The sequence below is a fragment of the Rhinopithecus roxellana genome, chromosome 4 (assembly GCF_007565055.1).
Source record: "Rhinopithecus roxellana isolate Shanxi Qingling chromosome 4, ASM756505v1, whole genome shotgun sequence".
Lineage (NCBI taxonomy): Eukaryota > Metazoa > Chordata > Mammalia > Primates > Cercopithecidae > Rhinopithecus > Rhinopithecus roxellana.
In genome coordinates, this window is record NC_044552.1 from 157,830,159 (window position 1) to 157,853,724 (window position 23,566).

Genomic DNA, 23,566 nt, shown 5'->3' on the forward strand with positions numbered 1-23,566 from the left:
TTGGTTCCCACTGAGCTGGTGAGTTCAGAGCCATGTCACTGGCTACCCCTGTTCCATGCACTCACCTGACAAATGTGGGGTACAGCTCAGCATTCACCAGGCAGATCATTTGGAATGCAATGGTGATTCCCATTCGGCCAACACACATGAGTATGATGTTTAACCAGTGCAGCTCTGGAAAGGAAGCACAAAGTGGGTGTGGGCGGTGGATGGGGGCTTCGTTCCCTGAGTTACTGAGAGAGGCCACGGTGGGTCATGCTTGGACTGTTAGAGCTGGTGGGGCCTGGAAGGTTGTCTTATCTAACTTTTTCATTTTGAGATAAGTAAACTGAGTCTCAAGAGATTTGGGGATTTGATGATGACATATTCAAGAAGACTCCATTGTGCAGGGAAAAGAATGAGCTTTTTGAATCTCAGCCTGGTTTCCTGGGCTGTAAAATGGGAATAACGACACCAGCTTATAGATCGTCATGAGACTTAGAGCTGATGTGTGTCAAATGTCCACTGTGACCACAGAATTTTAAAGTTGGCTTTTTATTTATTACACGACAGTATCCATTGCTAGTTCAGTGCCTGAAACACAAAAAGTACTCAATAAACATAATCCCCCTAGTAGTAGTTCTCAAACTAACAAAACAGATTTCTAATCCTCAATCTAATATTTGTTTCCGATACAGTTTTAACTGAAACACCTTTTGTAAAAGTCTCAGAGGCTGAGCATTAGGGAAGCGAGCCCTTGTTTCACACTGGCAGGCTGCTATGGGGTTCTTGACCATCTGAAGGCCCAGAAAGCCCTCTCCCTATTGAGAACGACCAAAGATTTTGGCTTCACTGGAAAGAAGCTCAGATCCCTAATAACCACTATCATCTTCTCTGCATGGGTTACCCCCAGCACTGAAATGCAAGTGACCCTGTGACACACCAGCTCACTATAAAGGCCTCTGGGGTCACAGACACGATGTCAGCTTGACCCTTGTGCCCAGATACTGGCTATTTATGGAAGTCTTGTTTCATTTCACTTAGCCAGTGTGAGGGTCCAAATGAGAGTGCCCCTCACCCGTCTCATGGGTGCAACACAGTCTCTCTGCCTCCTGCAGCTCTCAGCCCTGATAGAGAAGCCAAGCTGAGCCTTCTGTTAAGGACCACACCTCATCTAGCTTCTAAAAGATAAAAGGCAAGGAGTTCACTCCAATGCCTCAAGGGAGGTCTACGTTCATAGGTCGTTAGCCTGGTGATGCTTGACCAGAGATGAACAGCATCCCTGGCCTCAGAGAACTGACCATGTCTCCACTCTGCACCACCAGGGTCACTCGTTACAGCAGCCAGAGTGACCCAGTTAAGACTGAAGTCGGGTCAAGTCCACTCTTGCTCAAAGCCACCAGTGGTTTCCTACCACTCTTGGAATAAAGTCCACAGCTGGCTATTTCCCAGCTCACTGCATGCCTCGCTGTACTGCTCCCCACGAGCTCACCTGACTCTGGTCCCTAAATCCTGAGTGGTCCCCCCAATGCCATACCCTTCTCTCCGCAAGGGCCTTGCATGTGTCCGAAAACTCTTCCCAGATTTTTACATGGCTCTTCCCATTTCATTTAGGCCTCCTGAGGCCTCCCGTGCCCATTGTAGAAAACACTGACATCCTTCTTTTTTCCCTCTGGAATGTCAGCTCCATGGAGCAGGAACTTTTTCTGCTTTGCTCATGGTTGAAATCCTAGTGCCTAGATACCTGCCATCCATATAGAAGGCCTGGAGATATTTCCTGCTGGAGGAATGAATGTCCTAAAATGTGATAAGGACTAAGACAGAGGGACAAGGGGTGGGCAGGAACTGGGAGGAGGAGGTTGGGGAGGGGACGATGCCTGGGCTCTGTCCAGGTGACAACTGAATGGACTTAGCCCTTGATCGCCCTCCTTCTTGACACTCTATGCTCTTAACTTTTTAAAGTCTGCCCATCCATCACATCTTACCCAGGATTCCAAAAACAGAGAGATTGGGAAGAAAGTGGGCAAAATCTATTTCAGATCCATGCCGTCCCTTTTCCTGTGTTCTCTGTTCTTTCTCCATGAAAAAAAGGGAAAAGAAAACTGAACTTTCTTTCCCCACCCATTTTTCTTTCCAGCCTGATCTATACAGCCTAGTTCTTGAGCATACAGATTTCACAGAACGGTCTCTACAATACCCTGCCCAAAAGCCTGTCAAAATGACTCACTAAACCAACAAGTGCAGAGCACATGCAATAAAAACTGAGAAAAGAGCAAATCTGCCCTTGTATTTATTTTACAACATATCCAAGAGCAGTGAATGTGAAAGGCAATTTATGTACTCAAAACTGACGGAAGTTAATTTGCTTTAGGTTTAAATGTAGCTTGGTTTATCTTTGATTGTAAGAATTACAGACTAAAGTATACATCCACCAAAATGGCCCCTCTTAAAAAGACGAGCCAGATCAAGTGTTGGGAGGATCTGGAATAATCGGAGCTCCCATGTGTTCCTGGGAGGAGTATAAAATGGTCTAACCACTTTGGAAAGCTGTTCGGCAGTGTCTGCTAGAGCTAAACATATGCCTCCCTGGGACCCAGCAAGTACGCTCACAGACCTGTACCCAAGGGAAGTGAGAGCATGTGCCCACCCAAAGATACGTGCAAGGATGATTTTAGTCCCAATAAGTGGCAAACGCTGGAAACAACACAAGTGACAATCAACAGTGAAAGGGATGCAGAGTGTCATATTTACACAATGGAATGCTACACAATAATTTTGTTTGAAGTTCCAACTACACTTTCATGTGCCAATGTGGGTGGATCTCATAGGTGCAATGATGAATTTCTTGTGCCTATAATCCCATCACTTTGAAAGGCTGAGGTGGGAGGATTGCTTGAGTCCAGGAGTTTGAGACCAGCTTGGGCAACATAGTAAGACTCCATCTCCACAAAAAATAAAAACATTAACCTGGCACGGAGGCTCACACCTGTAGTCCCAGCTACTGAGGAGGCTGAGGTGGGAGGATACCTTGAGCCCAAGAGTTCAAGGTTGCAGTGAGCTGTTGATTGCACCACTGAACTCCAGCCTGAATAACAGAGCAAGATTCTGTCTCAAAACACAACAACAACAACAACAAAAATAGTGTATCTGGTATGGTGTCATCTATATGAAGCTCAAGAACAGACACAATCTGTGGTGACAAAGAGCAGGGTAATGGTGACCTTGGAGGGGTGGTGGGGGTTGTTGTGAAGGAGCATAAGGGAGACTTTGGAGAAGTTGGCAATGTTCTCCATCTTTATGAGGATCATGCTGCCCAGGTGTACACATTTTTACAAATTCATGGAGTCGTGCACTTATTGTTTGCTGATTGTATGTATGTTAAAACTCCATTTAATTTTGGGGTTTTTTTTTGTGGTTTTTGGGGTTTTTTTTTTTTTTTTTTTTTTTTTTGGAGATGGAGTCTCGCTCTGTCGCCCAAGCTGGAGTGTGTGATCTCGGCTCACTGCAACCTCCGCCTCCTGGGTTCAAGCCATACTCCTGCCTCAGCTTCCAGAGTATCTGGGATTACAGACACCTGCCACCAAGCCCGGTTACTTTTGTGTTTTTAGTAAACATGGGGTTTCACCATGTTGGCCAGGCTGGTCTTGAACTCCTGACCTCAGGTGATCCACCTGCCTCCGCCTCTCAAAGTGCTGGGATTACAGGCATGAGCCACTGCACCCAGCCCCTCAATTTAAAATTTAAAAACACGTTTTAGACAAAGGTAGCACCTCATCTTTGTTCTCGTTCCAGAGGCTTATCAAAGAGTTATGACACTCTCCCCACACTTGGATTGCCAGGGAAATGATGAAAGCAGAGAACTCACCAGATGAAATAAAAATCATGACAAGGCAGGCTGCTCCCGCCAACAGATTTGACACGGCTGTGGGGTAGATGCGGCCCACGCGGTCAATGGTGATGAGGGCGATGAAGGCCCCCGGGAATTCGACCAGCGCGGAGTAAAGGAAATCCAGGTAGACGTTCCCGCTGGTGGCGCCCATGTGCAGGATAAGCCCCTGGTAGAGCACAGAGGCGGTGAACCTGAGCCAAGAGGAGGTTTCAAGTCAAAGGCGTGAGTCAGAGACTGATAAAGAAGCCCCTGCCAGATGGAGAAGAGCTTGAATCACTGGGTTTAGAATGCCCTAGAGCAATATGAGAAGAGGGGAGTAAAAATGAGAAAGCGTGTCCTAGAAGGGCCCTCGATGATAAATTTTTTTTCATGATAGATGTGAGAGTACCACTTGTAGGATATGCCCCCAGGTCTCCTGGAGATTGCACGTGATGATGGCTACTGTTCACCGCACACTTAGATGTCTGATTCTGCACCGAATCCTTCACGTGCGTAACCTCATTGGACACTCCAACAGGCCTACGAGGAGGTGGGCAGGAGAGGGCAGGAAGTAAGGGGCAGGTGTCAGACTGCTTTATGAGCTGTGTCACCTTGAGGAAGTTAACTAACCTCTCTGGTCCTCAGTTCCTTCGTTTGTAAATGGGATCGTAATAGTACCTCCCACTTCTGTTTGTCTTGAGTACTTACTGAGTTAGCGTACAGAAGTGCCAATTATAGTTCCCGGCACACAGTATGCACTCAGGGCACTCAGAGGACTCACAGCACAACAGAGAGGCATGGGCCGGGTCTTTCCAACCACACCATGGCGTTCCCTGCCCCTTATTACGCTGTCCTTAGTGGGCGCTGTTGATTCACCTATGCTCTTCCATGCACTGTACACCCCCTCTGTCCATATTTGAGAAAATGTAGCAACATTACAGCATACGGCACACAGAGCTGAGGCCCTAGCTAAATCACTCTCACCTGAGCCAAAATGTAGGGCGCCTCTTGTGTCACTTTGTGGGGAAAATATCATTTGGAAGCTAGAAAGCTTTTACAGGCATATTTACATTGTGAGAAGAGATTTGGGTCATAAGAAATTACTATCTCATCCCAGCATGCAAATTGCCTATCAGCTCCAAAACTGAGATGAAAATGGATGTTGCTAAGTAATATATCTCCTTGTTTGATACAATTTCGCCTGAAGAAGCACTGGGATGCTTTTGTTTCTAGTCCTAAATTATTCCTGATTGGACCAAGGGTCAAGAAAACAAGAAAGAAGGTGCTTGCCTGCAACCAACTCAGTGAGTTGAGATTAGCCTGAGTGCCTCCATACCATTTAGCCAGTTAAAGACAACAGTCATATTACTGATAAAGAAACTGGTTTAAGAGAAAGGAACATATAACCTTGATTTTCCTGTCAACAAGCCAGTTAACAAATGTGCCGGACTGCCACCTGTGGGCAGAACCTGTGAATTGCATGTGCGTTTTAACAACAAAAAAAACCACATTGACATTGAACATTTTCCTGCATCCATGCTGTACTCTCTTGTATGTCATTTACACATATAATCTCCTTAATCCTCCCAACACATCTATGAGATAGGTACTATTACTTCTCCCATTACTGAGGGGGAAACTGAGTCACAGAGAGATTAAGGCCCTTTGGAAGGTCACACAGCCAGGACATGGTGGACAGACCTTTTGAGTCTCAGTCATGACAACGAGCAGGACAGTAGAAAAGGGTGTCCAGGAGCCAATGGCGTGAGGCCTTGTGGGCCACAGAGAAGGATCTGGCTTTATTGTGAGTGATTAGGAAGCCAGCAGAGGATAAACAGGGAGAGACAAGGTCTGTTGAGCCCTAAGGGATGACTTTGCCTTCTTTATGGAGCACCAAGGGGCATGGGTAAAGCCAGCAGGCCACCCAGAAGGCACCTACAGCAATGCAGGTAAGAGATGCTGCAGAAGTGTCCATGAAACGGCTGACATTTATACAAATAATTAGTGCCAAGGAGAGGGCTACAACCCCAGCAAGGGAGCCCAGGGTGCCCACGATGGGAAGCAGCAGGTTCTGAAGGCGTTTCCAGGCTAGCTGACGGAACTTGCCAGAGGATTGGAGGTGGGGGTAAGAGAACAGAAGAGTCAAAAGCGCTGCCTTGCAGGGAGTCTCGGGGCTGGGGAGGGGAGCTGGACAGCGCAGCACAGCGGGCAGTTATTTCCACTGCAGCGGCCAGTCCCAGCCTCCACGCTGAGTCCAGCACTGAGTATCCATGGAAACCCGCCAGGTACATGGGGCTATTTGCAAAGGTTCACGGGCCCAGCATGTGGCTGGGTGCAGGACCCCAAGGGCAAACTCAGAGACAGGGAAGGTGAAGAGTGAGGCAAGAGAGGACATGGTGAACCTGGACAGATTGTGGGGCACAGTGGTTACTCATTCAACTTTCAGCAAATATTGATTGAGGGTCTGCAATATGCCAGGCACTGACTTACTACAAACTCTTTGTTCCAGTAAAACCTCACATAGAAGCGCAAACAAGTGTGCCTGGGTAGCAGAGCTGCTCTGGCTGAAGGGGCGAGGCCCAGAGTGCAGTTGCAGGGCCCTCACTGTATGCTGAGCGGAAAGCCCTTGCGCCGAGGAGGTGAGCCAGCGTCCTCCGAGGGAGCAGGGCAGGGGATTCCTGCTCAGGACCGCAGCTGGGGGAGCATGCAGACCCCTGGAATGTGCAAAGCGTGTGTGGGTAGGGTCCATGTGGGTATGCATTTTCTAGTCAATAGGTAACAAATGCACAGAGACGCTCAGGTAGGGTCTAGGGTGTTTAGATATGAGGAATGGAACTTCCTCCTCAAAAGCTCCAGGAGTTCTCATCCACCTTCTGACACTGAGTCAAGACTTGGCTGTTCCCAGAAGATGAGACCATGTGGAATGGAGGCAGCCTTGATAACCCTTTATCCTATTTCACTCATCCCACTGGTGACCTCCCATAGGTAACAAATGCCCCTTACTAAAATGAAGCCTTTTTCTTATTATTCAGTCCCCAAAGGAGAAATACAAAGAGCTCTTTGACCATTCACAACTATATTAAAATTCTTTTTCCCTTTCTCTTTTTCCACCTGAGTATTCCACTGTCTGTAATCTATAGGCCAGTGTTTGGGCGAGCGCGCTGATTCTGCCTGGGGAAATGCACAGGAACGCTCCTCACCACAGGTACATCAGGATGAAGGTGTGCTTCCTCAGGCATGGTGTGCGGAACAGGTCTGCAAACGAAGGGCTCAGCTTTTCCGTGACATCCTCTTCAAGGGAGAGCATCTAGGAGGGAGGGAGAGCATCAGCCACACTCACACTGTCATAGCAGGGCCACCTGGGAGGCGGGCCTTGCCACCCCTGTGCTTCACACCCATGACAAGCAGCCCAGTTCTGCTCCTTCCCCTGGCAGCCCCAGGTGACTCTGCACCGGAACCCAGCCCCAGATTCAGTGATGTGAGATACCCCTTCAGAGATTTCACCTTTAAATCAGCAGGAGGCAGCTTCCCATTCTTTTGAGCGATGTGGTCCATGATCTTTATTGCTTGAGTGTTTCTTTTTTGTGATAACAGCCACCGAGGGGACTCCGGCACACACCTGCAGACACCACTCATCACTATCTGGCATTTTCCCCGGAACTCCTCTGACGTTCAGCCCTGAGCAGGGTGATGCTGTTGCTCAGTGCAGCCTGCCCCTCACACTGGGACGGTAATCCCTCAAGAAGATGAGGACCTGGGGTCACTGTGCACTAGCCCATGTGGTCCGGGTGGGAGCTCTGTGAGGACCTGGGGTCAATGTGCGCTAGCCTATGTGGTCTGGGTGGGAGCTCTGTGAGGACCTGGGGTCACTGTGCGCTAGCCTATGTGGTCCGGGTGGGAGCTCTGTGAGGACCTGGGGTCACTGTGCGCTAGCCCATGTGGTCCGGGTGGGAGGTCTGTGAGGACTTAGGGTCACTGTGCGCTATTAGCCCATGTGGCCCAGGCGGGAGCTCTGTGAGGACGTGGGGTCACTGTGCGCTATTAGCCCATGTGGCCCAGGCAGGAGCTCTGTGGGTCACTCATACTCCTAGTGTCACCTAAGATTTATAGACCAAAAGGGAGCCATCACTTCCTATGTAGCCTTCCTTCTGTGCAGCAGGGGTCTCATCTCTCCTGGACGTGGCAGCCTTTGTCCCCCAGGGAAAACGCTCATAGAGGAGATGCTCCATGTACATTACCCGATGACATCAGGGTATCTCCAGGCAATGCAAGGGCTGTTGAACACTTCTCAAAATATTTCCCAAACAAAATAAAATGTATTTACTGTCCTTTAATATCACATCAACACCATGCTGTCTATTTCAAATGGGACGAGGAGGGTACAACTCAAAGACTCGGCCTTTCTGGCACAAGGGTCTTCTGAAAGCTGGCAGGCATTGATTGCCTCCCCCTGCCTGACCATGCAGACTTTGCCTTTCTGCCGGAGAGAGCCCCGTTTCACATGGATGAGGCAGGGGAGGGCAGACTCCTCAGAACTTCCTAGCCATACGTGTACAACTCTGTCGTTTAGGGAGACTGGGTTAACTCTAGTACCACTCACAGATGACGTCTGCTCTCAGCCAAAATAAGACAAAAGGTGGAGGGATGAGAAATTCCTTTGTGGCCCTTTCTGCTACCTCCTCTTCCCTCCACCACAATAAAAACTGACCTGTGGAGTTCTTTGCCCTTCAGACCCTGCCAAGCACTCACAGCGAATATGATTAACACCTTGTTTGGACTGATTCTGTTTCATAATGGCTCAGGGTACACATTCCCCAGAGATCGTTGCATTGAGTAGGCCTGTTGTTCCTTTGTTCTGTCATTCATTCATTCAATCAAGATCAAATGTCTGCTCTATGGCTAGATGAGATGTATTTCAGAGCCTTATCAATAATACCAATAGTACTATAAAAATGAAGTAGGAAAAGAGCAGAGATGACAGCAGAGAGGAAGAGAAGAGGGGGAAGAGGGAGAGGATCAAGAAGATAACGGAATATCTGCCTTCATGCCAGCACCCCTAGGAGAGACTAGGGGACTCTCGGGAGTGGTAGCCATTGCAGTGGAATGGCCACGTATGGAGCCTTTCCTACCACGGGACGCTGATACAGATTTCCCAAGGCCACTGAGCAACCCTCAGAAAGCTGCCTCCTTCACCCGGGAGTGAGGCTCCGCCTTGTGTTTCTGGAAGGTGCACATGCTGAGGCCCTGCGTTTCCCTGGATTTCTGTCTGACTCTTGGCATGGCTCACCTTTATCTGGGGAAACCAATGTAAAGAGGCTTTGTCTGAGGATGGCTTCACATGTAACCACGGCCGCCTGGTAATAACAGAACAACCTGAACAGTACAAGTGGGGAGAAGCACTGGCTCCACACAGCTCCATGCGATATGTGTGTGGTAAACCCCCGGCTCTGTGCAGCCCTATGCATCATGCGTGTGGGAAACCCCAGGACCAGCTCATCCCAATGCCTCATGCGTGTGGGAAACCCCGGAACCAGCTAACCCCAATGCATCATGCGTGTGGGAAGCGCCGGGACCAGCTCATCCCTATGCATCATGCGTGTGGGAAGCACCGGGACAAGCTCATCTCTATGCATCATGCGTGTGGGAAGCGCCGGGACATGCTCATCCCTATGCATCATGTGTGTGGGAAGCGCCGGGACATGCTCATCCCTATGCATCATGTGTGTGGGAAGCGCCGGGACCAGCTCATCCCTATGCATCATGTGTGTGGGAAGCGCTGGGACATGCTCATCCCTATGCATCATGCGTGTGGGAAGCGCCGGGACAAGCTCATCTCTATGCATCATGCGTGTGGGAAGCGCCGGGACATGCTCATCCCTATGCATCATGTGTGTGGGAAGCGCCGGGACATGCTCATCCCTATGCATCATGCGTGTGGGAAGCGCCAGGCTCCGCTCATCCCTATGCATTATGCGTGTGGGAAACCCCGGGCTCAGCTCATCCCTATGCATTATGTGTGTGGGAGGCGCCGGGCTCCGCGCAGCCCCCTGCGTTATCCATGTGGACACCATGCCCTTTGGAAGACCGCCTGTAGGTGCCTCCCACTCTAAGAGCCTGGTCCCTCGAGAGGGCAGAAAGTGCAGCCAGAAGGGTGGCCGGCGCCCCTTCCCCGTAGGCCTCACCAGTAGTAGAGCAGGAAGAGGAAGGTGGGCAGGGAGACTGCCAGCTGCAGCCAGCGCCAGTGAGGCAGGACGTAGGCCAGCCCGGTAAGCGCCACTAGCCCCACCGTGAAGGCCATCTGGTACATGATCGCCACCGTTCTTCTGGAGCCCGAGCCAACAAATTCTGTGACTGGAACAGGAGGCATGGTCGTTATGCAGGTTCCTCGCAGGAGCACAAGAACCCGTCGCCGTGCGTTCAGAAGCTCCGGCCCCAGTCCAGCTTGTCTCCCCGCTGGAAGCTCGCACTAGGCCTTGCCGAGCCCCACCTGCTCCCAGGCTTCTCTCTTGTGTCTCTCCCATTTCTCCTTCTCCCAAATCACAGCCACGCTCATGCCTCCCCTTCTCCCTGGGGCCCCGGATCCATCAAACTAAGGCCCCGAAGATCCACCAGGCTGCTTCGTTCTCTGGCTTTTCCCTGACTGTCCCTTTCTGCATGTTCCTTTACCAGCTGCACTCCCCTCTGCCTGCTTCAGGACTCAGTCCACTGGCCTCTCCTCCCCAGCGCCTTCCTGAAGAAGCTCCCGACTCAGCTGGAATATTTGTCGGGACCCCAGGGATGTTCATTCATTTAGCAAATATCTTTGAGTGCCTACTGGGGACCTGGCACTGTTCAGGGTGTCTGGGATACATCATGAGCACAGGAGGTAGACTCCTGTCTTCGGAGGCCTCATTTGGCAGATGATCCACATCACAGATAAGAGAATGCAATCCTATGTTAGAGGGTGATACATGTTAGGGGAACAAAAATGAAAAGGGGAAAAGGAAATCAGGGGAGTCATGGGTGGAGGGGCTGCGGGTGGTGTTGGAACATGGATGTGGCCCTGGGTCAGACCCCCTAACCGTGTGTGGGACGGGGCCTAGCAGCAGAGGCTGTCACAGGCTCCACACTAATGGGGCTGAGCCACCTCAGCTTCACCAGGCTGCTCATGGCATCTCAAGGCAGGAACCTGGTGGATCCTCTTGGCCCTAGTGAATGAGTTCTCAGAACGCCAAGTGACAGCACTTTGTTTTCGAAGATGATGAAACATGCCTATTTCTTTTTTCTCCCCCACAAAGGAGTAAAAGTGTAGCTAATCCTCACTGCTGTCTGCCGTGCCCTGACCTGGGGAAGGACAGACAACTCTTAAGCTGCTTCCCTCCCGGAAAGGGTTTTTGTTTTGTATACTTAATCTTCGTAGAATATTTGAAAGCGGAAAAAAGGCTGATATGTAAAACTCCTCATGTTGGTTTATACTTCAACTTTTTCAAAACCCTGATTTTCAAAATCCTTATTTTATTTGCTCCTGATTTCTCTCCTAATTCTTGAGTGCCATTCAAGCCCATCGAGTCTGCTGTATTTCTTTTAAGGAGTTGCTGGTTCTTTCTTATGTAAGATGCTAGAATATTCTCTCACTTATCTCCTCTTCTGCACCCCCTCCTGACTGCTGTGAGCACACCAGCATGGGGTCTTTCTGTTCTCCAAATAGATTAATCCAAATAGTCGATTAATAGATCACTAATCTAAGTGATAATTTAAGTGTCTCAGACACAAAAAGACAGGAGGCCATTCTAGCTCATGTCCTGCCCTAGTCACATAACAACAAGGAACTGGTGCCCCCGCAAGCTCCCTGACCCCACAAACAACCCCCCACCCACGTTAGGCCCATCCCATTCTACCCCAAGACCTGGCCTCCGTCCCATGATAATTACTTAGGGTGTAGCCGGCCATCCAGTTGCCCTTGCTGACCAGGCCCTGCAGCAGGCGGAAGAGCAGCAAGGATAGGTAGTTGGGCGCAAAGGCCATGAGCACACCCGACACGGCGTTGACCAGCACGGTGCCCAGAAGACACAGCTTACGGCCAAACCTTCAGAGACAAGGAGACATGGAGGGCAGGTGAGAGAGGTTGAAATTTGGGGTCAGACATTCATGGTGGAATGCCAAGGGTCACAGTCAGAGGACACTGCACCACTGTCCTGGGAAACTGCAGGGTCTATCAGGACAGCAGTGCCCAGTGCACCACCCAGACTGTTCATCTGTCCCTACAAGCTCTCCAACCCTTGCTGGGTCTGAAGAGGAGTCTGAGTGCTCCCAGCAGCATCACAGCTCAGCCGGGCAGTGCCCCAGCCCCTCTCCAGTTCTCACACCTGTCCCTTCACCTTATCTTCACATTTAGCAGATGGCATCATTATTATCGCCACTGGTCAGGCTGCACCCAAACCAGGCTTCCTTCCTCCCAGAGTCTTATCAACCATCATGGAAGCTTTTCTGTGCCATATTCAGCTCTGATAGTGTAGCCATACAAGGCTGTTTCTCTTCTCCTTTTTCTGGGAATGAAATGGGCAAATTACTCTCTAGGATTGCACTGTTCCCACCCAATCTTTTCAACCACACCCCACGTTCTCCCAGAGCCAAGGAAAGAAGCCAAGGGCAGGCCACACGGTGTGCCCGCCCGCCCGCACTCCCCACCCACCTGCCAACCCCGTCCCCTCTGCCACCTCCACCTGCCTCCACCATGCCACTTCACTTGTCTACCTTGTGTCCCCTGGCCTCAGACCTCCACCCCACCTCAGGACAGCCCCAAACTAGCCAGTAAAACCTCATCCTTTATGAAAACATAGGAACTTCTGCCAGAAGCCACGTCTTCTAACCAGGGATGCTCAGTCCCAGCAGGACACCTGGCTCCATCCCCTCTCCTTGTCTCCTGCAGCGCCATCTGGGTCTGTCTCCTCTCCCTGTCTCCTGGGGCAGTGCCTGGCTCTGTCCTCTCTCCCTGTCTCCTGCAGCGGTACCTGGCTCCATCCGCTCTCCCTGTCTCCTGGGGCAGCACCTGGCTCTGTCTCCTCTCCATGTCTCCTGCAGCAGCACCTGGCTCTCTGTCTCTTCTCTCTGTCTCCACCTCTGAGCTGGGCCCCAGACCTCCACCAAGCCTAGGTCCCCGGCCCCTCTCTTCTTCCTGCATCCCTGATTCCCTCCCCTATCGGCGTCCTCATCCTGGACCCTCCCCACGCTGTTTTAAAGAGTTGCCACACAACACCACTCTCCTGCCTTCCAGTTTTCTCCAACCACCCTGTCCTGGGTGCCCCGCCCCACACAGCAGATTCTGACCATTCCTCCTCGGGGTCTCCTGGTGCATTTCCACAAGTGCCCTGGAGAACAGTTGTCCTTTGATCTCGCTGCCATTTCTCCTACATCTCCTTTGCCAAGGCACTTTCCCTGCCTACCTTTCTGCATTGCAGTTCTCTCTCGACACCCTCTTCCAGCGCATCCTGATATGCTGTGTAGCCTTAAATACCAACTACTGGTGAAAAACCCCTGATATTGAACTCCAGCCTATACCCCTTTCCAGAGCTCATTCACATACCCAAGTGGCTCCTTGGCATCTCTTCGTAGATGTCTCAGGCCGTGCAACACATCTCCAGACCTAACATCTCTAAGAGCTCTAGCTTCCTCTATAACCTCTCCCCTATCAACTGCTGAAACAAAATCCATTCCTAACCCTCTGCCTCCCATCTCAAAATGGCCTCACGAACATGCACCTGCTGGGAGCATCAACCTTCCTGTGTCCTCCCTTTCTCTCAGCCCACCAACTGTAGAATCCGCATGCAACTTTGACTCTGAAACACACCTCAGATCTCTCCATCATTCCCCTGGCAGCCCCACAGTAGCCCAAAGCAGGGTCTGCTGTGTCTTGTCTCCAGCAGCTTCTGCAGTTGATTCCAGCTGGTCGTGTTCTCCACCACTGTCCCTTAGAATCTGTTCTCATGGCAGTAAGGGGAGGCTTACCTGGACTGCTCTTTACATACCTGTCTGCAATGTAGCCAATGCCCAGAGAGCCAAAGAAGAAGCCTGCATTCAAACAGGCCTGAAAGAGGTCCAGCTTCCAGGAGTCAGCACACACCAGGTTGAACTGCCAGTCACACCATGGCAGGAGGAGGACCAAAAGCACAGAACAATGTGTGAGTCAGGACTACACCCTTCCATCCTCTCTTCAGCAAAACAAATGCGTTTCATGAAACTCGGTATCCCTGGGCTGTTTCACAGAGTTTTCTCCTACTACAATTTCATAAGACAAATTCAAAGTTTCTGATAAATCACTCAGCAAATATCAAATGCGATTGACCCTTGAACAACATGGGTTTGAACTGCGCAGGTCCACTTATAGATTTTTTCTTTTTCAATAAAAGTTACACTGAGTGTGCCTGTCTCTTCTTCTACGTCTTCCACCTTTTCTGCCTCTGCCCTCCAGGAGAGCAAGACCGAGCCCTCTTTTCCTCCTCCTCCTCAGCCAACTCAACCTGAAGACAATGAGGGTGAAATCTTGATGATGATTGACTTCCACTTCGTGAATAGCAAATATAGTTTCTCTTCCTTATGATTTTCTTAACATTTTCTTTTCTCTAGCTTACTTTATTGTAATAATACAGTGTATAATACATATAACATACAAAATATGTGTTCATTGGCTGTTTATGTGATGGGCAAAGCTTCCTTCCAGTCAATAGTAAGCTATTAGTTGTCAAGTTTTCAGGAGTCAAGAGTTACACATGAATTTTCAATTGTGTAAAGGGCTTTGGTGTCCCTAGCCCCTACATGGTTCTAAGATCAACTGTATTCCTAACACCTGGTACCACTCTCATCATGCAGTAATTAAAGAGGCTGTTGTCAACAGCCTTGCTATTAGTAGTTGGTTATTGAAGGACAAAATGTCTTTGGAAAAGAAAGCAAAATGTCTTCTCAAAAGAGACACAACTGCTAGATAAGATTTCTAAAAAGAAATATAGCCAAGGAGGTAATTTTTCCAAAACAGAAATGTACCAAGAGAAATACATGTTTTCTGGAATTGGCCAAAGATCCTTCATTAATTACATATTAATTAGTGTATATTTAGTTATATAAGTGCCACCAACAATTCTGTGCATTCTATTGTCACTGTTGGGGCTGTGAGTGGCAACCCGAGAAGAGGGAAGCAAAGACAGTGGGGGTGCCTTGAGATAGAGTGTGCCTTAGGGTCACATGTGGGTGAGACAGAGGGTTAGAAGAACATCAGAGGCTCCCATGCACCAAAACCCAGGAGAGGGGAGATATCAAGGTGGCAGGGACAAAGGAAAAGACAAGCATGGGTTGCTGGGAAGGGCTTGTTTTCTTTGGGTTTTTGGAGAAGGCAGATGCTTCCTGGGTTTAGAGGCCTTGGGGAAGAAAACCAGGAGTGGAGGGACATCCAAGAGTCCTACCTCCCCCAGCATAGAGTATGGTGACACTGGCACGTGCCTAGACATGGTAGAGGCTGGATGGCAGAAGAATGACCCCTTCCTCTTCAGAGCTGAGACAGGCAGAAAGAGTGAACAGGGGCGTTGGGTGGGGGCCTCTTGACCCCTTCAGTTCCTGGTGGGTGGGGGACACATCCTACCTTCCCAACCCTGTCCCTCTGCACTGCTCTGTCCACATCAGGTCCATGGCTTCCCTAACCAGAACACTGTTGAGTGTGATGGCAGCAAGTCACTTCACAATCCTGGGCCTCAGTTTCCCTGTCTGAAACGTGTGTTGTACCCATTCCATCACACCCATAGGGCTGCTATGTGCATTGGAGGGGAGGAATCACATGCAAACAGCTTTAATAAATAATAAACCCTTTTATTTTAAAAACAGATTTTACTACCTCAACCTCCAACCCTCAAATCTCTGAAGTTGCCAGTTTGAACCATGCCATGCCCCAATCCTGGGGTCAAAGATTCAGAACTAGCTTTGAGAAGTGGCTTACGCCTTAATCCCAGCACTTTGGGAGTCTGAGGCAGGAAGATTGCCTGAGCCCAGGAGTTTGAGACCAGGCTGGGGCAACAGAGTGAGGCCTCATCTCTACAAAATATAAAAAAATTAGTCAGACATGGTACCATGTGCCTGTAGTCCCAGCTACTTGGGAGGCTGAGGTGGGAAGATCGATTGAGCCCCTGAGGTTGAGGCTGCAGTGAGCTGTGTTCAAGCCACTGCACTCTAGCCTGGATGACAGTGTGAGACCCTGTCTCAAAAACAAAACAACATTCAAAGCCTCAAGGACTCTGAACTCAGCCAGCCTGGGTTCTGTCTGATGGACTGACTAGTTCCTTGACATGAGCAGTTTTTTTTCCTGAAATATAGGTTAAACTCTGTGTTATCACTTGAATTTCAGAAACAAATACAAGCCTCTCCTACTAACTACCTTCTGCCCAGACCCCAGCGTCTGCTCCCGTGGGTGGTACAGCTCTGGGGCGTGCGACAAGCTACTGCTCAGTGTCACTTTCATGTTTTCTGCCAATCCCAATGTTGATTTCCTCTAAAATTCAGCTTAAAACACACCTTCTCCATGGAGCACCTCCCAGGTCACCCACCCAATGTATAACTCTTTTCGACTGTGGTTCTTTTCCTGCCTGCCCTGTGCTCTGCCATTAGAATACACATGGACATATCCTTCCTGAGCTTATCTGGCCTTCCCAGGGTCTATGTCTCCAACTGCCCAACTCTCTCTTTGCAGCCTCCACCCGCGTGGTCTACTGTACAGGATTCCACTCAAGTTGCAGGGTCAGGGAAAGATGTGCAGTTATTACCTGGGGCCTCGGCTTATTCCCTTCTCAGCCATTGTTTTTCTGGTTTTCATTATAATCTTTGCTAGTTGGTGTCTCTGTAAGATGTGGTTGCCGCCTTCCTGAAACACCCTGTTGCCATTATGCCCCAGGACTGTGTATGGAGCCAGCGAGCTCCTGGAGCTGGAGTGCATCCCACCTTCCAACACCACAGAGAACTGACTTTGCCCCCAGGCTACCCTGAGAATGTTTCTAGAGCCGCCTGCAAAGCTTGTAAACCTGCCATGCTTCCTCTGCTCCAAAACGCCAGCCCAACCATGAGTACCCCGACACATTTGTGCACCTTGAGAAGATAGGCCAGGCCCTGGGAGAAGCTGGGGCTGCACAAAGGTAGGGACGGGATGGAGGGTGGGAATCTCCTAAACCCACTTGCTGCTCCTGCTGGGATTTCACCAGGGCCGGGGCAGCTCTTTCTGGCACAGTTATAAAGCAACCTACGGATTCATCACAAGAGCCACTCAGGGTCCTGGTGAAACCACAGATTCCCTGCGGATTCTGCCTCAGTGGGTCCCAAATAGGAGTCCAGGTGATCCTGAGGATAAGCCAAGTTTGGGAAACACTGATGTAACTACCTCTGTCTCCCTTGGCCTGAGACCCCTTTCCCTTACTCAGCATTCACGGCTGATGGAAGACATCTGGCCTGGTGTAGGGGCTGTGGCTGAAACCAGGACTGACAGAGGAGATCCTCTTGCTGGGAGAGTCAAAAGCCAGGAAAATGCCCACATTCCTCCCCCAGTGAACCTCATGATCTTGGCACCTAGCCTTGGGGTGGGAGTTAAACTTGGTGTTCAAACAAATTAGCTCATCTTCCCTCCTAAAGCAAGTTCCAATGTCCAAGGCAATGCTAGGTTAAAAATTAGTTCTGCAGAAGTGAATAACTAAGGTTGATTCCCCAACAATAATTTTTCAGTTTTGGAGGAGGAGCTGGGGTCAAGGAAGTTGGGGTTACAGTGGGAAACAATTCCTACCCAGGAACCAGTTTCTATCACCCTCCCACCTACCCCCAGGCTTCCAATCACCTTAGAAAATCTTCACATGAATCCCACCACCCTTCCAACTCACCATGGCCCCAAAGAACACTTCCTCCTGTAATCATATCCTCTTCACCGTCTCTGCCCGTCAGAGTTCCAGGATTCCCACAATCCTCCCCAGGGCTCTATATTTGGGGTTATTGGAAGTCCCCTCCACAGCTACCATGGACAGGCAGGCTGTTCTAAAGCACTCTAGGGCTCCTCTCATCTGTCCCAGTCTCCCCCCTCCTGCTGCACCCCAAGGTCCCCTCTTACAAGGCCCTTCCATCTGCCCACATGGCTGCCTCTCCAGGGCTCCCAGCTCAGCATTCAGAAGCTCCATTTGCACATACTCCCCAAGCCAGAGCCCTCTGCCAAGCTGCGCCTCTTTCTCCCCAGCCCCAACAATGCTGGCATCTCTTATATCATGTCTTCCCTTCATTCCCATGACAACAATGTTTTGGCCAACACTTCTCACCGGGGCTCTTTCTTGGCCTCCTCAAGCATCTCTCTACCTCTCCTAAAGCCTCCAATCCCACCACCACCCCTTCCCACCCATTCACGAGTCCAGCTAGGATCGCATTGCTTGCCTGCCTAAATAAGACCCCAACTCCTTCGTTGGGCGCTGAGGTAGCGTTGCCAGGGTTCACAGACAAAAATACAGAATGCCCAGATAAATCTGAATTTCAGATAAACAACTTTTTTTAGGGTAGGTATGTTCATGCAATATTTGCAGTCTGAGTTATCCCAGTATCAAATATCATGCAGTATCTGGGACGTAAGTATCCTATCCAGTTGGGTTATCTGAAGTTCAAACGTTCAAATTTAACTGGGCATCCTGTATTATACCTGGCAACCCCACACTAAGCACTCCATGTTCTGGCCCCAAGGTTAGACACCAGTGTTCTCCCCGCAACTCCTCATATCACAACCTTCATATCAGGGCTCCTTGTACCCTGAATGCAGCAAACACTCCTTGGGCCCTGAGCCTGGGCTCAAGCTCTCCCCTTGATATGGGATCTACTTCCCCTCCCACCTGTCTCCTCTCCTTGCTGGTCAAAATACTACCTGAGGCTCAGCTCAAAGATACCTCCTCCCAGAAGACATCCATGATCAGATCAGAGCTCAGCAGCTGAGATCTCTGCCTTCTTAGACCCCACCAGTCCCTTTCCACCCTGCTTATGGCATTCACCACAGGTGGCCTTGGGCTGTCATTAAATGAACGTTGGTCTCATTCTGGCCACCCTCCTCCCCTCTCAGTCCCCACAAGACTGCAGACTCCTTGAGGGACCTCACAATCTTCTTCTGTATCTCCCCTGCAGCATCACACCCCTGCACCAGAACAGAGGGAGTGTGCCGCACATACTGGATGGATGTCTGACTGGAGGAATGATCACATCTCATCTCCTCAAAGCAGAGTATGTCTCAGTCCCAGAGAACACACACGTCCCCATCCTGGTCTGCTTCTAGATTCCCAGTTGGGAATGTCAGACGGTTGGAGATCCCTGGAAGGAGGGCTGCCTAACTTGTCATCCATTGTTGGAGGATGCCTTGGAGACAAGATGTCTCTTAAGCATCGTAAAGCCAGTCGCACTGGCACCTGCTCTGCTCCAGGCAAGCAGGTAAAGCAATGCTCAGGCCCAGAGGGGAGGGACCCTACGCTTTCCCCCAGTAATAGCCCTAAATGTGTCACCACTGAAACCACTCAGGAAAGGGAAGAGAGGAAGAGCAGAGACTCACGAAGCCCTGAGAGCTTGGGCGAGGGTAGTGGGGGCAGACAACTGGGCAGGACCAGAAGCAGGGAGGACCCGGTTACCTCTTATTTCAGGGAAGCAGTGCCCGCGCCAAAACCACGCCACTGCTCGTCACTAACAGAGAGGCTCTGACAGGCTTTGGCCTACGGCTTCTCCAACCAACCAAGCGTCCGCACTTGTTACCGTGCAATACTTTCAAACGAGCTCATGATGGGAAAAAAATGTGGTGACACTTTTTACTAAAAGATTCTCAAAGCAAAATGCTCAAATAATCAAGTAAACGACTCAAGCAAGGCCCTTTTGAGACCATCGCCCTATCCCAGAGGCCCCATCGGACCGCAGGGTGTGACTCAGTGTGGATTTGCTCAGTGCGTTCACAGATCCCAGCTGAACGTCATATCCCTGTGAGGCAGCTGTCCTCATCCCTGGTTGATTGATGAGGAAATGAGGCTCAGAGAGGCAGTGACTCACCCAGTGATGCTCAGCTAATAAGGGGCACAGCTGGGATTCTACCAAACCTTCTCACCCCCAAGCCAGGGCAATTCCAGGCCACCTCAGCACCATCATTTAGGTCAATTGTCATCGCTCTTGAGTGGAAGGAGGGGGCCCACGGTACTATTGGTGGGGAAGCAGGGCCCAGAGCAAGTTGGTAGTTCTGGGAGAAGCCAGTGGGGTAGGCAGAGAGGCTCCTGGTCTCCCAGCCGAATCCCATTCAAGCAACTCGGCAAACTGGCCCCCTACTTGTGCTGGCTGGTCTCTCCTGCCTCAGCGTCCTCCTCAAAGACCCAGAGTTTGTGGTGGATCAAACTAGAGAAAAGAATGCCCCGTGCCTAGGACACAGCCAGACAGCCACTACGTGCACAATAAACACAGCCCCCTACCTTTTTCCTGATGTGGACCTGAACCTCATAGGATTTGCTTTATATTTCTCCCTGTCCCAGGAACTCCCGTGTTACAGAGGCTCTTTTACCTCGGTGACGATGGAGGAGCCACGAGTGTCATACACCCAGCCATTCTGGCAGGGGCCCAGTGGCAGGTGGCTCCTGTTGGTGGCCAGGCTAGCCAGGGGGTCTACGCAGCTGAGGGCGCTCTGGTTCCAGTCCACTTCATAGCGCCTGCACTGGCTAAGGAAGGCCTCATCCGCAGGCCCTAGGCCTGGAACTGTGTAGTTTAGCTCCTCCGCAGGGCTCCAGCCACAGCGCTGGCTCAGCTCAGCCACCCTGGGGCTCTGGCAGCGGTGGTCAGGTGTGAAGCCCAGGAAGACGATGCCCACACAGATGGGTGCAAAGGCAGCTGACAGTAGGCATAGGGTGAGGAAGGCTTGCTTCTGGAACCAGCCAAACTCCCCAACCTGCTCCAGAATGTCATCCACAGTGGGCATGATGGCTCAGCACGCTTATGGCCGTGGCCAGACCTGCTCTGGGCTGCAGTGGCCAGGTGCAATGTCTCCCTTAGAGATCTTTGAAAAGGAGTGGTTTGAAATCGGTTTGCTGTCCAAGTGTGAAACATCTGGAAGGCAACCAAGCAGAAATAATCTTTTACCCCATGGTGCTGGTTTCAGGAAAAGGGAGAATGCACGTGGCTGCCTGATCAAATGTTAGCTTTGTCAGGGAGCGAGTCAGTGGGGTCTAAGCCTGAAGGGAATTGGAGTTCAGCCGCAGAGCAAGAGGAGGGCAGGAGAGCAGGCCGTGCAAACCTCCTAGCAGCCCTCTCAGGGCTCTTCCAAAGAGAATATCTATTCTTTTTCTAGATGTGATGGTATGAGGCAAGTATTGGGTGACAGCCAGGTACTAGATACTGTATTTGGCTAATTAGTTCCATGATACCATTTAAGTCTTTTTTTAGGTTTGTTTTCTATAGGTTTTGGGGGAGCAGGTGTTATTTTGTTACATGAGCAAGTTCTTTAGTGGTGATTTGTGAGATTTTGGCGCATCCATCTCCCAAGCAGTATACACTGCACCCAGTTTGGGTGTTTTGTTTTGTTTTGTTTTGTTTTGTTTTGTTTTGTTTTGTTTGTTTTGTTTTGTTTGAGGTGGAGTCTTGCTCTGTTACCCAGGCTGGAGTGCAGTGACTTGATCTTGGTTCACTGCAACCTCCGCCTCCTGGGTTCAAGCAGTTCTCATGCCTCAGCCTCCCATGTAGCTGGGACTATAGGCACGGGCCACCATGCCAGGCTAATTTTTGTATACTTAGTAGAGATGGGGTTTCTCCATGTTGGCAAGCCTGGTCCTGAACTCCCGACCTCAGATGATCCGCCCACCTTGGCCTCCCAAAGTGCTGGGATTACAGGCATGAGCCACCACACCCAGCCCACTGAATGCAATTTGTAGTCTTCCATACCTCACCCCCTTCCCACTCTTTCCGCCTGATTCCTTGAAGTCCATTGTGTCATTTTAAAGAATTTCTTATAACCCAGACAAATCAAAATAAAAAATAGCAAGTTGACTGCTCGGCAGAGTTCTTGGAGATCCTGCAGCCCATACCCCCGTGCCCAGAGCCTGCTCTGCTCGCCTCCACCGAGCCTCAGTGGGGGCACGGTGTGTTTGTCCTCCAGGCCCCACTTCTATTTGTCTCTAAGGGATTTCAGGTCAGAAACTGGCGGAGAAGGGAGCAGTGGAGCAACCACAGGGCAAAGCTTTGCAGCCCCACAGCCAGCTCCACATCCAGCCCTAGCACTGCCCTGCTGCAATGCCCTGGCCTCAGGGCTGGCCTGCGCTCAGGTCCTAAGGGAGCTGCCACCGGATAGTGGGACACACAGCAGCAGCATCGCACAGCCACAGACCCCAAGAAAGGGCTGCAGCCAGACACAAGCCGATCAGCGAACCTCAGTAATAAAAGCATCAGCCTCCATTTTGGGTGCACCTACTCAGGGCTAAACGCACATGATCTAGTTCGTTCTCACAGCAGCCTTCAAGGTAGATGCTGTGACTATCCCCATCCACAGCTGGGAAAGCAGGGGCTTACGGAGGTAAAAGTAGCCTTCAAAGTGTGCAGTTTCTGTACTTGAACCTCGTTCTTATCTGGAGCAAGCTCTCTGGATTTATTAAGCCACCTTTGGCTGCCTAGGGACTCCTCCCTAGCTCACGTGTTGGATCCTTTGTTCATTCCACAAATATCTGCTGAGTCCCTACACATGTCAAGCAGTATGCCAGGCTCGGGGACACAGAGATGGGACGGTCCCCAACTCCAAGCAGCCTATGGTCCAGTGGGGGAGATACTCCCAAGAGCGATGGCAGCAGCTGCTGCTATAACGCCAGCTGCAGCAGGGAGGCGCTGGCTGGAGCTGCACACTCCATGGAGCTGGTGGGAGCCCCGCCCCCTGGGCGGGACTACAGCCACCCAAACTTCCGCTGTGGGTCCAAGCCTCCTTGTGCCGTTGGAGGGGACCAGGAGCAGGCAGGATCTGCCTGCCTGGGTGCAGCTGCACCCGCCTGACCCACAACTGCAGACCTGGACCTCCCGCTCCACAGAGCAGGCAGTAGCTGAGGACAAGCAGAAACCCCACCCCTTCCAAGTCAGCAGGGTGGGAACTTCCTGGGTACAGCTGTGGCAGCACTCCCAGGTGCCTGACCTGGGCATCTCTGCAGCCTGCACCCTCAGAGGCCCAGTAAGACTCCCCCTGCCGGTGCCCGGAAAGACTCCCCCTGCCGGCCCCAGCCCTGCAGGCTCAGGGGTGTCAGCTCCCACTGCCTGGCCTCTCTCCTCTCCTGGTGCCCACTCTGATCTCAGAGCGGGGGTTGGGGCCAGGCCCTGAGGCCATGAATGGCAGCAGGAGGCAGACGGAGTCCTGGGCAGAAGTGGGTGGGTCTCCAGTAAGGTACCACCTTCAGGCCAGGGAGGGCCTGAAGGCTGGGGGCCAGGCTGCCAATCCCATGAACTGAATGGGGATTGGTGGTGCCTCTTCTAGACCCACCCATGCCTGCCTATGGACCAATCAGCATTCACTTAAAAGCCCTAGTCAGCCAGAGCAGGACAGAGGACAGCCGGAGGATGAAGAGGGCAGAGAGGCAATGGGACAACCAGCTGCAGAAAGGAGTACCCTCTCTGCTGATAGGTGGAGACAACGGGATGACCAGCTGCAGAGAGAAGCTACCCTCTCTGCTGATAGCAGGAGACGATGGGATGATGGGACCACCACCT

At 51.0% G+C, this 23,566-nt stretch overlaps 1 protein-coding gene across 1 annotated transcript in view; it reads right to left on the reverse strand.

Moving 5' to 3' along the window:
- SLC22A1 (solute carrier family 22 member 1) overlaps positions 1-20,948 on the reverse strand; it is a 36,069-nt gene extending 15,121 nt beyond the window's left edge. The window contains exons 1-8 of the mRNA XM_010368490.1: positions 20,397-20,948; positions 13,852-13,955; positions 11,758-11,912; positions 10,030-10,198; positions 7,352-7,466; positions 7,048-7,154; positions 3,845-4,059; positions 66-174 (exon numbers count right to left, since the gene is read on the reverse strand). Of these exons, the coding sequence (XP_010366792.1) occupies positions 66-174; positions 3,845-4,059; positions 7,048-7,154; positions 7,352-7,466; positions 10,030-10,198; positions 11,758-11,912; positions 13,852-13,955; positions 20,397-20,807 (1,385 nt within the window). The 5' untranslated portion in view covers positions 20,808-20,948. The remainder of the gene's footprint in view (positions 1-65; positions 175-3,844; positions 4,060-7,047; positions 7,155-7,351; positions 7,467-10,029; positions 10,199-11,757; positions 11,913-13,851; positions 13,956-20,396) is intronic.
- Between the last annotated feature and the right edge of the window lie 2,618 nt (positions 20,949-23,566).